This window comes from Chlorocebus sabaeus, chromosome 14, assembly GCF_047675955.1.
Source record: "Chlorocebus sabaeus isolate Y175 chromosome 14, mChlSab1.0.hap1, whole genome shotgun sequence".
Taxonomy (NCBI): Eukaryota; Metazoa; Chordata; class Mammalia; order Primates; family Cercopithecidae; genus Chlorocebus; species Chlorocebus sabaeus.
This window is the reverse complement of record NC_132917.1, coordinates 60764353-60778182: the sequence shown is the minus strand read 5'-3', so window position 1 is coordinate 60778182 and position 13830 is coordinate 60764353. Positions and strand designations below refer to the sequence as shown.

Sequence of the window (13830 nt, the reverse complement as noted above, 5' to 3'; positions counted from 1 at the left end):
AAAAAAAACCAAAAACCATTTCCTTTACAGCTGCCCTGTGAACAAGTTGATTTGAGAGCAGTAGTATTTCCAGTTTTTCTGGTCATTCTTTTCTGAGCCAATGTTTGAGAATTAATTTCTATTTCCATTCATAAGTTGTTAGATGTTAGTTTCCTTTTGCTCATTTTTAAACTGTCTTTATAATTTTTAGAGCTTGTTTGAAGTGAGTGTGGTCTTTGCTCACCCAGAAACAGTTGAGGATTGCCACTTCCTGTAAGTTGCCATGTAAACAACGTCAGTGGTGTAAAATTGTTAATGCTGTTTGGTTTTCATGAAAATAGTATTGCTTCTCATAAGCATAGGAAATGCTTCCTAATAAGCATTTCAGAACTCGTTATGTCTTAGTAGGTTTAAAATGTGCCCTCAAAAAATAAAATAAAATGTGTCCTTGAACATAGGTTCCTGGGCAAACCGACGTAGCTCCTACAGGGACTCATTTTGTCTGCTCCTGATGTCCTGAGTTTAGCAGCCATTTTGTATTAAATATATTTGAATTATATCTACCCCAAAATAAACTCAACCTTTTACATTAACTTGAATTTTATTTTAGAGCTGCGATATGCCCAGATTGTTTTAAGCCAGCCAAAAACAAACAGGTAAGGAAAGGTTCCTGCTTCTTACTCTTGAGTGAGTTTTGTCTGAGCTGAATATTCAAATTTCCAACAAAAAGGATATGCATTAGAAACATGGCAACTCTATTATACTAAGAATCAGTCTTTAAATATTTCCATTTGCTACATTAATTTTTATTTTTTTTCAACTTTTTCAACCTTCACCTCTGGCTAGGAAGTTGTAGCACACAAACATCCTCATGTTTGTGTCAGTGTCTAGATTGTTCCCCTGACGGTGTTAAATTTAGAATCAATGTTTCAGTGATATTACTATTACTTATTAAATTCGACGTTTAGATTTTAATACCCCAAATTACATCATCTGGGAAAATCAATGGTAAGTGTCAGTAGCATTCCAAACTTTCAGCTGATACCCATTTTCCAGAAATTGAGGTTTACAATATATAATCCAAAGTAAGTTGTTTTATTTAGGACAGTCCTGAATTAACATGGCCTCTTTCTGGCTACATTTGCAAAAAGGGTGTTTTATTCAAACTCTTCCTTATCATCTTAATGTTAGCTAATCTTCATGTTAATGGACAAGTTAGTTAACATACACTCTTAGCTCATATCATGTCAGGATAGAATGATGTGGTGCGATATTGGTCATCTTTCATGTGTCAGTTTCGTAGGTGATTTCGTACACAGACTTAGGCATTCCTACAGCTTTACTTACATTCATTTTGTTGCTGTGATTGTTAAAAAGAACATAAGCTCATTGTCAAATATACGTCTGTTGGCTTTGCCTCTTGCTTTGACTAATTGCTGGGCCTTTTAGAACTGGGGGAAAGAAGTTTGTAACATTTGCCTAATGCCCTGTAAAGAAATAATTAGAAATGCAGACCAAGCCGAAAGCAGCGCCTCCCTACTTTTCTCTTATCATGGCACATCTAAAATATTACCATGTTTGTTCAGCACCCTGAGTGTAACAGGATGGAGTTGCTTCAGATTGGCAGCAACAGGACTGGGGTTTCCACTGTCTGAGGCCCTGCCCAGCAGCCCTTCTGAACTAAAGAGATCAACATCTTGGCACAACCATAGTCCACTGCTTTGCCATGCCAGTTGGGAAGCTCTGCCCAAATAACCTGTAAGATGTATCTATATTGAAGACCTAGTTTTATTTTATTTACCCTTGAGGAAATATAATAATAGGCATCAAGTAATAGGATTAAGAGATTTTTGTTAAAGCATCATAGACACCACACCATTTGGCCAGTGGGAGTTGTAGACTCAAGTATAGTTTGCTTGCCTCATGGCTGGGAGCAAATTGAATGACCTTTTGAGATTTTTTTCAGTCCTAAGATTTCATATCTTATCAAACAGGCACTTAATTTAAGTTGTAACCCTATGGTGTCTTGTAGAATGCCATGGTGGTCCCTAGAATATGATTTTGAAAAAATCATTCCTTTGACTGGTGATAAACTGTTGAGCTGCCTCCATTGTAATCCTTTTCAGTCAAATGTGATTTCTCATAACAGAAGAAATAATTGTGATTTATCATAGTAAGCCATGTATATATGCACTAATTAGTTCTAGTATATCTACCATGCAGTTTGGCTTTTCTTATCTTAAAAAATCCAAGTGGAACATTTGTTGTAGATGCCCTTCTGTTCAGTATAGTGGATTTGCTTATTCTGTGGCTGGTGAGTGAGACTGAGTTGCTAGATGCCAGGGCCGGCAGGTTGACTCTGCTTTACCCCTTACCCTGGCAGCCAACTCCTAAATTACATACTGTGACCTCTGAAGGGATGTAGGAAAGAAAAGGTAGCTGAATCAATCTAAATTCCTGTTGAAGTCAAGGGAAAAAAAATTAAATCACACTTCCTACAATGTCATCATTCTTTTGTATTTGAATTATACCATAATTTGAGAGAAGTGGGACAGTGTGGTGAAGAAGACCTGTTCTACTGGATCTACCTGTTATTATAGACATAGACCAGATTGAAGAGAAGGGTTATAGAGGTATGCCAGTTGCAGAACTGACATGAATGCTTAAGTTTTATTTATTTTCTTAAAAAGCTTAAGTATTTCTCCATGTTAAGTATATGAAATGATGTAATGAAATGATACAATTTCTCCAACCATGTTCTATGTTTCACATCTGACGTTTTCTTGTCTGGATAATAAAATGTCTTTTCTTCTCATTTTACCCTATATAGTCTGTATTCACTAGAATGGCAGTTATGAAAGCCTTGAATAAGATAAAAGAAGAGGATTTCCTTAAGTAAGTAGAAGTATAGAAACAAAGAAGCGTCATGAAATTTAGAATAAAGGGAATGTTAGAGATAAGCTGGATTATCTCTGAAACAAGATGATTTATTTCAGGGGCCAGGATTGTGTCTTAGTCATTGTTATCTCTCCAACCCCGATGCAGTACCTGGCATATAGTGGTGTTCAGTAAATGTTTGTCAAATTAATATCAAGTGTAACGTCTTTTAAAAATATATATATATATTTTTTTGAGTTGGAGTTTCACCTTTGTTGCCCAGGCTGGAGTGCAGTGGAGCGATCTCGGCTCACCGCAACCTCTGCCTCTTGGGTTCTAGTGATTCTCCTGCCTCAGCCTCCCAAGTAGCTGGGATTATAGGCATGCACCACCACTGCCCGGCTAATTTTTTATATTTTTAGTAGAGACAGGGTTTCGCCATGTTGGCCAGGCAGGTCTTGAACTCCTGACTTCAGGTGATCCAACCGCCTCGTCCTCCCAAAGTGCTGGGATTACAGGTGTGAGCCACTGTGCCCAGCCAAATCAGGTCTAACTTCTTGATCTTTTAGAAGAGGGTATTGTGTCCAAAGAGGGAGTTGACTTGCCTAAGCTAGTAATAGAGTAGATCTGGAGCCAGATTTCCTGACATTCTAGCCCAGTGCTACGCCCATTACATCCTTAGTCCTGTATTTCCTAGTATCGTTCATCTCCAAAAAAGGGAGAGGAAGGCTCATGAGTTTCCTCACTTGTTAAAATATGGTAAAATAAAATAAATGCAATAAACCTTACATTTTAATTCTTGGTACATTCATTTTATTAAATAAAATATTACTGTAGTTTTCTTTCCAGAAGATCCTTCAATACATTTCAAACGATGTGATAAGGGGGGTAGAGTCAGCAGTAAACTGCACATGACCATGGACAGCAAAATGGTTAAAGAGCCTGATGGGACTTCCACTTCCTTTGTATGGATTTTTCCCTCAAATCTTGAGACTATTGGAAAGTATTAGGTTGGTGCAAAAGTAATTGCAGTTTTTGCCTAGGAAGATAAGGCCTCCCGAGGGTGAAAGGTAGCAGCAGAGCCCTTATTTACTTACTGCCACTCTCATATGTTAAAATTGTTACTCCACAGGCCTGCAAGACCTTTATTGTTCTGAAACTAAAAGTTAGCAAGAGACTTGGGCTCTGTGTATGTCTCAGACGATGCTGATTCATCTAAGTTTTGTGATTCAATATTATGTCTGGAAAATAGCTATAAAATTTATTTTGTTTTGCAGGCAGTTTCCTTGTCCTCCAAACTCACCAAAGGCTGTATGCACTGTTCTTGAAATTGAATGTGCTCATGGTGCTGTTTTTGTGGCTGGTAAAATATTTAGTCTAGAATATACATACACTGTGAACGTACTCTCCTTTCTGAAAACTCAACTGACTCCTGTTCTATTTTATTCTTATTGCTGTTAATAGATTCTAATAAGTTTACTCTCTTGAGAAGTAGAATCAATAGCCAAACTTATTTTAGGTTTTGTGGGCATTCTAAAGGATCACTTAGGAGATCAGTTATTTTAAATGCCATGCCAAAAGGAAATGACACTTCCTAGGTTTTAATAGTTTTCATCAGAGATGGCCAAGTAGAAATATGGGTAGATGCAGAGACCCAAAACTGGTTTGGAGAAAAACAGCAGGACAGAGGCTGTTTTATAACATAAAAGCAAACTTGAAAAAACAATTTATTGTCTCCAAAATGACTAAACACTTGGCTTCCACTGGAAATAAATTGTTCATTGACTTTCCCTAAAGGTAATCTGGCAGACAAATTTTTGTTCGAAAGTTACAACTGTTTTATAGTAATGGCTGAAGTGAAATTGCTCTTCAGCCCTGACTATAATATCCTATCCTAGGGCAATGAAAGCTACCTGCCTTACTGTAGCTTTATTCATCAGGTGTAAAAGCAAGTTTGGTTGTGGGTTTTTTTGTTGTTGTTTTTTTTAATCCTTGGTACATTAATAATATTATATAATTTGTTCAGTCAGCCAATCAAATTAAATATATTGAGCATTCCTTTCCAACTCATTTGATGCACCATTCATATCATATATTTACCCATCTATTTTATTGTTACTTTAAACCTTTTTATTTAATTCTCTACATGTCTGTGTCCCAGGTCTCCGAATTGAGTTGTTAGTTAGGTAAAAGATAGGCCTTGTTTTATATCGTAGCACTTAGGATATTGGCCCTTATAGTTGTTGCTTCTCTTTTTATCCTGTTATGTTAATTACTCCATTCCATCCAGGCTGCCTGATTGTTTCTTTCTCAGGGAGGTATAATAAATACTCCAGGAATCTACCACAAACTCCTTGGATAATTGATGGAGAAAGAAAGCTGGAATCTTCAGTGGAAGAATTAATTTCAGATCATCTGTTGGCAGTATTCAAAGCAGAGAGTAAGTGTTACAGTCTTCATACTTTATTTCTTTTTTTTTGAGATAGGGGCTTTCTTTGTCAACTAGGCTAGATTACAGTAGCATAATCACAGTTCACGGCAGCCTTAACCTTCTGGGCTCAAATGATCTGCCCACCTTGGTCTCCCAAAGTCCTGGGATTATAGGCATAAGCCACCCCACCTGACCTAATCTTCATATTTTATTCTCTTTTTTTTGAGAGAGAGGGGGTCTCACCCTGTCACCCAGGCTGGAGTGCAGCCTCAACCTCAAAGGCTCAAGCAACCCTCCCACTTCAGTGTCCTGAGTAGCTGGGACCACAGGTATGGGCCACCATGCTCGGTTATTTTTTAATATATTTTTAGAGATGGGACTCTCACTACGTGGCCCAGGCTGGTCTTGAACTCCTGGGCTCAAGTGCCCCTCCTGCCTGGGATTCCCAAAGTGCTGGGATTATAGGCAGGAGCCACTGTACTCGGCCATATATTTAATACACTGACATTCATGAATAGAGTTCTTGGAGGTGGTAAGAAAAATTTCTATGTTTTGTTAATCACTAGCAAGTCTGGGCCTCTTGGCCATAGGCTTCCTGTGAACAGGGATCATCATGTTCTGGGTGCCACTGGCCGGGGCTGGATTTCAGCCAAGGCACTCAAGAATATCTGCCTGTCCTCTCTCAAGATGACTGCTCTGCCGGGTGTAGTGGCACGTGCCTGCAATCCCAGCACTCTGGGAGACTGAGGCAGGCGAATCACTTGCAGTCAGGAATTCAAGACCAGCCTGGGCAACATGGTGAGACCCTGTATCTACTAAAAATACGAAAATTAGCCAGTCCTGTTGGTGCACACCTATAGTCCCAGCTACTTAGAAGGCTGAGGCACGAATCACTTGAACCCAGGAGGCGGAGGTTGCAGTGAGCTGAGATCACACTACTGCACTCCAGCCTGGGTGAAAGAGTGAGATTCTGCCTAAGAAAATAAAAAATAAAGTAAAAAAATGACTGTTCTTTCCTGGGGAAATTCAAAACAACTACTTTAAATGAATGCACCTAAGCCCTGACCTTGGTACGCCTCTGCCTTGGCCTCTTTGGGGGAATATGAGGAAATTAAAACACATCTTCCACATCCAGTGCTTCTTCAAGAGTAATCACTGGCAAGTGTTTGGCTTCTCTCTTAACCTATAAAGTGTCCTGGAATAAAGTTCAGGCCTAGATAAAGTAAATCAACAGCAGCCATTTTACAAAGACTGAATGACAGCTGTATTGTTTTTGAATTTAGGTATTAACGAGCCTAGGTTCGTGGGATGAGTCAGGTTCCATCAGGTTTATGTTTTCCTTGTCTCAACAGGCCTGTCAGGTCAAAGGCAGCATAAAGTCTTGTGATTTCAATTGCAGGAAATTGTGTTACACGTCAGGAAAAACTGCAGGGCATGAATGATGTTACTCTTTGGAATGAGGGTCCTAGCATAATTAGAAAACCTTTTTTTTTTTTTTGTGAGACAGAGTCTTACTTTGTTGCCCAGGCTATAGTGCAGTAGTGTGATCATGGCTCACTGTAGCCTTTACCTCCGGGGCTCAAGCAATCCTTCTGCCTCAGCCTCCCAAGTAGCTGGGACTACAGGTATGTACCACCATGCCTGGCTAATTTTTTTGTATTTTTTGTGGAGATGAAGTTTTGCCATGTTGCCAAGGCTAGTCTCAAACTCCTGAACTCGAGCAATCCATCTGCCTCAGCCTCCCAAAGTGCTGAGATTACAGATGTGAACCACCACACTCAGCCAGAAAACCCTTTTTTGACAGACCAGCTAGAAATCCATCCTTCTCTCTGAAAGACCTTAAGATAAACATGCTTTGATCATGACAAACACATGGTCTAGATGAGACATGGCTGACCCTTCCAGCTCCCTGACTTGCAAGGAGGAAAGAGAAACACTTCAAACCACATCCCTCTTATAATTTGTTGCCTATCGCATAGGTGGACCTTCTTTAAGGGTCTTTAAGAATTGTTTACTGAATGGAAAAAAAAGTATCCCAGCACCCTAATATTTTCCAAAATCTTAGCAGTAAAGACCCTGGACTATTGCCATGAGCTTTTTTGCCCACTTAATTTGGTATTTACAAATGAATTATCATGTAAGACTTACGCAGATTATGAAGGGATGAAAATAAAGCTTTAGCACAAAAAGTTTCATCTGAATTCTTTTTGGGGCCACCTGTCACGCCAACTGTCAGGTTCCAGCCCAAGCTGAAGACTGAAGGGAGTGGGTGGATGAGTGGCGGGTAGCTGAAAGAACACTCAGGGAGTCATAGGGAGTTTTGGACATGGCTTTATTCTCTCTCTCTCTGGGCAAAAGCCCAGGCATGAGCCATATGTACAGCATCAGCAGGATAGTTATACCTTTTACAGACAATAGTGGCTCCAAGCCAAGCGCAAGTTCATGTGAGTGATCACCTAATGTGCCTCACGTGGTGTGGTTACATAATGTGTGGGGTTGCGCGCCTGCGCACCAAACCTGCTGAGTCATGCTGTGCTGGAAGGCTGCCTCAATCTACTCCTGACTAAAGCGCGGCCATTTCCCTTATACTCCACCCCCCAGGCTGAGGGTGTCCTCTGGGCAGGGACACATGCCCATAGGGCAGAGCCCTGAATCCATAATCCACAACAACAATACAGAGAGCAACAGATCACTACTAGGATCTCAACTATGCTACTTATGTCTATTAGGGCCCAGCATAGGCCAGAGCCTGGGGATGCCCACCATCTCTGCAGGGGGTCATCAGTAAAGCCCTCGACTGTCTTAATCTCCCGTGAGACCCCTTGCAGAGCTGCTTTTATGTTCTGCTGATTATCCGGGATAAAGGTACAGCATTGTGTTACGTTTATACAGACCATGATGGGTAGCCATCCCACAGTGGTATTACCCCAATGTTGCTCTATGCACCACAGTGCCTGGGCTGGGGGTACTACATGTTCCCTCACTGACCAGCTCCATCCATCATAAATGCCATGGGCCAACCAGGGGGCAAGCATGCCATGGGTCTTGCAACATCCTTTGTCCAAAACTTGTGCATTGTGTTCCAGGCGTCAGCCGTGGGACCTCAAGCCTCCAACCATGTTCACTTCTCTACAGATGTGGGATGTATGTGCCAGGGCAAACCATCCACAGCTGCTGCTGGAAGGGCGGTACAGATCCAACAGTTGGAAACATTGGTCACCTCAGCACAGGTGTGGGCCCAATCCACAGTGCAGTTGGAGCATGTGAACCCAAAGGGCTTGTACCTGCTGAATAACCCGCTTGGCTGCTAGGAAGGCAGTCTCAGCCACATCATCCCAATCTCAGGCAAGAGGGGTGTTGTTGCTTCTAAATGTCAGTATCCTGCTACATCAAGTGCAACACCAAGTGTCGGGTTCCAGCCCAAGCAGAGGACGGAGGGCAGTGGGTGGATGAGTGGTGGGCAGCTGAAAGAACACTCAAGGAATCATAGTGAGTTTCAACATGGCTTTATTCTCTGTCTCTGGGCGCAAGCCCCAGTCTGAATGGTATGTACAGCGTCAGCAGGGTAGTTATACATTTTACAGACAATAGTGGTACCGAGCCAAGCACTAGCTCATGTGAGTGAGCACCTAATGTGCCTCACGTGGCGTGGTTACATAATGAGTGGGGTTGTGCACCTGCACTCTAAACTCGCTGAGTCATGCTGCGCCGGAAGGCCACCTCAGCCTACTCTTGACTAAAGCACAGCCATTTCCCTTATGCCACCTTACTCCTTTTCTTTAAGAAGATTCAACAAAGTTTCAGTTCTATTTGGGCCCCAGGGAAGACCCTGTTATCTCTAGGGCTGCTGGAGGACTGACTCTGAAACAGTTGTGTTTTCTCCCTTACAATTTTTAATGAAGGTGGTTTGTTGTCATTTTCCATTTGATGGGGGGAAAATTATTCCCAAACTGAAAAGAAGAATATTGCATGTTTGATAGCTGTAAATGTGTCCTGACATAATTTATTGAGAGTCCCCTGAGAAAAAGCAGACTTCTGGGCCTCAGTGCTAACTGGCTCCCTGTCAGGAGATAAAATCTTGTTGTTTGAAATCTCTGATTGATAACATCAATTTGCTGAACCTGCCCTTCTCAGATATATTACTTATTATTGATTAGTGGTTCACATCTGACAACTCTGGGAAGATGGTTCTAACTGTGGTACTCCTAAGTGTTAAAGTTCTATAAACTGAGCCAGTATTGCATGGAGCAGTGTGGCTACCTATATAAACATCCCTTCCCCTATGTGAGATATACAAACTTGTTTCTCAGTCACTTCAGACTGCATGTCTTATTATCTACTTGTTAATTCCCTAATGAGTAATAATTTTGACATGCTCTCAAAAATCTGTATGTCTAAGAAATCTTCTCTTATTTATTAATTCACTTATTGAATACATACTTTCCATGTCAGTTCCCTGCTAAAAACTGGTCAATGACTAGCTACAGGATGAAGTCCACTTACCTGGATATTCTGGGTCCTTCATTGTCTGGCCTCTGCCCATCTTTTGGTCCCATTGTCTGTCTGTCCCAAGTACGAGGACCACTGCAGATTAGCTGAACCCCTTATAGTTCCTGATCATTCTTGCCCTTGATTTTGTTTTTTAGAGGAATGAGACAAGGCACAATGTGAGTTTAAAAAACTCAACTAAGTTTTAAGCATGTATTTTCTAATACTTAAGGGAGTGGCTTCTTTTCCTTTTTTGTCAGCTGCCATTTATAATTGCACACTAGTAAGTTTTCAGGTTTGTCCCCCCCAAATTTCTCTCACTCTGAGGTCCAAGGATGTTTCCTTAATTTTCAGGTTTGAAACATTTTTCTTTTTTTTTTTTTTTTTTTGAAACGGAGTCTCGCCCTGTCACCCAGGCTGGAGTGCAGTGGCACGATCTTGGCTCACTGCAAGCTCTACCTTCCGGGTTCACGCCATTCTCCTGCCTCAGCCTCCTGAGTAGCTGGGACTACAGGCACGTGCCACCACACCCAGCTAATTTTTTTGTATTTTTAACAGAGACGGGTTTCACCATGTTAGCCAGGATGGTCTCGATCTCCTGACTTCATGATCCACCCGCCTCAGCCTCCCAAAGTGCTGGGATTACAGGCATGAGTCACCGTGCCCAGCCTGGTTTGAAACATTTTTCTAAAAGATCAGTAAATATGCCTTCTCCTTTAGTCTGGATCAGATGCTTTTGTGGCCTTCTCAAGGGCCTAGCTTTCTACACCTCTTTCTTACTGATGGGCTGGAATTTGTGGGAAGTTTTATGGCTGACTTATGAATTTAAGATTTCTGCTCCTTCAGTAACTAGTAGACTTAGCTCTTCGAGGCCTGTTCATTCCCTTCACCCCTGCCAGTCACAGGTTCCTGTTCAGTCACTGTGGACCCCCTGTTTTCCTGACAGGGCTGACTGGGAGACAGGGATGGGCAGGTAGAAGTCAAATCGTAGCCCCAAGGAGTCTGCATCTTCGGCTTCCCAGATGCCCTTTTTGAATTCACCACTGAGCCATGGCCATCCATCTGTTGTTAGCACTACAGGTTGAGTCTGTCGACTCTGATTAGAAGATACTGATGTTCCTATGGATTTATTAGTAACTTCACACTGGAGTGTAAACACAGAATGGAGAGTTTTTTGGGACTTAGTGGTTCACAGACTCCTACTTCCTGCCTGGCCTAGTTCTATGTCTAAAAACGTAGTTGTGGCCGGGCGCGGTGGCTCAAGCCTGTAATCCCAGCACTTTGGGAGGCCGAGACGGGCGGATCACGAGGTCAGGAGATCGAGACCATCCTGGCTAACACGGTGAAACCCCGTCTCTACTAAAAAAATACAAAAAACTAGCCGGGCGTGGTGGCGGTGCCTGTAGTCCCAGCTACTCGGGAGGCTGAGGCAGGAGAATGGCGTAAACCCGGGAGGCGGAGCTTGCAGTGAGCTGAGATCCGGCCACTGCACTCCAGCCTGGGCGACAGAGCCAGACTCCGTCTCAAAAAAAAAAAATAAAATAAAAAAAATAAAAACGTAGTTGTATAAGCCCCTTGCCTTTAAAACAAAACAAAAAACAACAACAACAACAACAAAAATTTTCCTCTTCCAATATTTGCAGCTTTTAGTCTGTGATGATCTACTTATGATAGAGCATACACTGGTTTTATCACGTTTCCAGCTTTGGTTTGATGACATATATAATGAATTTGCTTTTTAGAGTCAAACCTTTTTTTCCCTCCTTTTTCTTTCATGGAGTTTAATTCTTAAATAATGAATGTTTTTGCTTGGTTCTGTTTTAAGGAAAAAGAGAAAGATGGTAGAGTTTTTACCATAGGCTTATGGCCAGAGGGGTGGTGGGCTCTTCTTCCAAACAGGACTCTGCCTTGGCTTTCCCATGGGATGGTAGTTAAGGTCAGATTTTAACATCAGAAACACCTAGCTCTGCCATTTACTTGTGTGACCTTGGGAACATTACCTAACTTTTCTGAAGCTTGGTGTTCTTTTATTTTGTACTTACTTTATAAGGTTATAATAAGGATTAAATAGTACATGGTTCAGGTGCAGTGGCTCACACCTGTAATTCCGGTGCTTTGGTAGGCCAAAGCAGGAGAATAGCTTGAATTCAGGAGTTAAAGACCAGCCTGGGCAATAAAGCAAGACCTTATCTCTACAAAAATTAAAAAATTAGCCGGGTGTGCTGGTGTGCACTTGTGATCCTAGCTACTTGGGAGGCTGAGACAAGAGGATTGATTGGGCCCAGGAGTTTGAGGTTGCAGTCGGCCATGATCATGGTACTGCACTCCAGCCTGGGTGACAGAGTAAGATCTCATTTCTAAAAAAAAAAAAAATAAGTAAATAAAATTTAAATCATATATATAAAATTTTTAATCCAATGCCTGGCATATAATAAGTTCTCAATAAATGGTGTTTACTATTAGCATTACTATTTTTAGTAGAGATTGACATTAGAGGTGGGACGATGACTCTCCCGGGGGATTCTCCCATAGATTGTTCAAGACCTTCAATTGGGTTTCTACCAAAGGTTGGGAATGAATATCTTAGGGCTATGATGTCTCTAATTTTTTTTTCTTTATCTGCTTTTTAAAGGTTTTAATTTTTCATCCTCTGGAAGAGAAGATGTAGATGTGAGAACATTAGGAAATGGTAAGACTGCAACAGCATCACCTGATTAGAACTAACTTTCTGATATTCATCCTTTCTAGACAGCAGGCTTAGTAGTCACTCAGTGAAAAACAAAGTGAGCAAGGTTGAGAGCTTCTCCAAGGGAGGAAGCTTTGTGGATTATGGAGGCCCCTTTATGAATTATATGAAATACACCTTAACAGGAATCATTTCTTCAGAGGCCATCCTGATTGCATACCTGTAGGTTATAAGGGACTTGTATGTGCATTAACAAAGAGGTGCCTGATTTTTTTTCCAAAAGTTTGATTATTAATTTTTTCATTTAATAACATTTCAGAAGTACCAATATAGTTTTCAAAATGTACATCTTCATTTAAAAAGTGATTCTGCTGTCTTAACCTTCATGTCTCCCATTTTACCCTGCTGCATTATCGGAAAGATGATGACATTTAATCCTCAACTGTTTGAGACTTATAGTTCCTTCCTCTCATGGAACCAAAGCTTTTCCATTTCACTAGTGGATCAGGCTAGGAGGATGGATTTCAACAGGGCATTGCTGCATGTGACAACTTTACATTAGTGTAACTAAGTTAATTAGCAGTTATTTGAACTGTGTTTTGTAATTAACACAGGCTTGTTCATGGGCCTTTGGGAAAGCAGTCATTTTCACATATTGCCTGTGCTGGGGTTTAGCAGCCCTTCTGCCCCCACAAAAAGCCCCTTGATTCTTCTCACACATTCTTCCCTCCCTCAGATGTAGTCATGTCACTAAACTTTCAGTCCTCTAGAGCTCAACCCATTTTTCACACCTCCTAACCCTCTTGCATTAGCCCAAATGTTAACTCCATCAACACGTTTCTGTTTCATGACGGGGTGTGTGCTGCCAGGAAGGCCCTTTGCAATTGAGCTGGTGAATCCTCATAGAGTACATTTCACTTCACAAGAAATTAAGGAACTTCAGCAGGTAAACCACTTCATGACATGGAAATCGTCATGTTTCTGCAATTCTGTAACTGAGCTAGACTTGCTAATTGTTTTTCTTTTTCTGCTACTACAGAAAATTAATAACTCATCTAACAAAATCCAAGTACGTGACTTGCAGCTTGTCACAAGGTAAGAGTAGGCTCACTGGAGACGATTTCGAAGGGATGTTTTAGTTGCAGGTCATATATCTTGATAAGGGAATTGCATTCAGAATATATAAAGAACTCTTAACAACCCAACTAAAAATGGGGAAATGATTAAGTAGACATTTCTGCAAGGAGGATATAGGAATAGCCAATTAATGTATGAAAAAATGCTCAACATAATTAGTCATTGGGGAAATACAAATCTTAACCACTTCTAGATATTATATATGCAAGAGAAATGAAAACAAACATCCAGA

The 13830-nt window shown here is 41.1% G+C and overlaps 1 protein-coding gene across 6 annotated transcripts in view; it reads left to right on the top strand.

The window, feature by feature from the left end:
• PUS10 (pseudouridine synthase 10) overlaps window positions 1-13830 on the top strand; it is a 79559-nt gene that overhangs the window by 51959 nt on the left and 13770 nt on the right. For 4 of the 6 annotated variants that reach the window (XM_007970524.3, XM_007970521.3, XM_007970523.3 and 1 more), the window contains exons 7-14: window positions 191-252; window positions 590-635; window positions 2810-2874; window positions 4134-4219; window positions 5171-5296; window positions 12408-12464; window positions 13331-13407; window positions 13501-13556. In XM_007970524.3, coding sequence (XP_007968715.2) covers window positions 191-252; window positions 590-635; window positions 2810-2874; window positions 4134-4219; window positions 5171-5296; window positions 12408-12464; window positions 13331-13407; window positions 13501-13556 — 575 coding nt within the window. Of the gene's footprint in view, window positions 1-190; window positions 253-589; window positions 636-2809; window positions 2875-4133; window positions 4220-5170; window positions 5297-8373; window positions 8518-12407; window positions 12465-13330; window positions 13408-13500; window positions 13557-13830 lie in introns of all 6 variants that reach the window. The other 2 variants (XM_038006985.2, XM_038006994.2) reach the window with 2 other exon arrangements.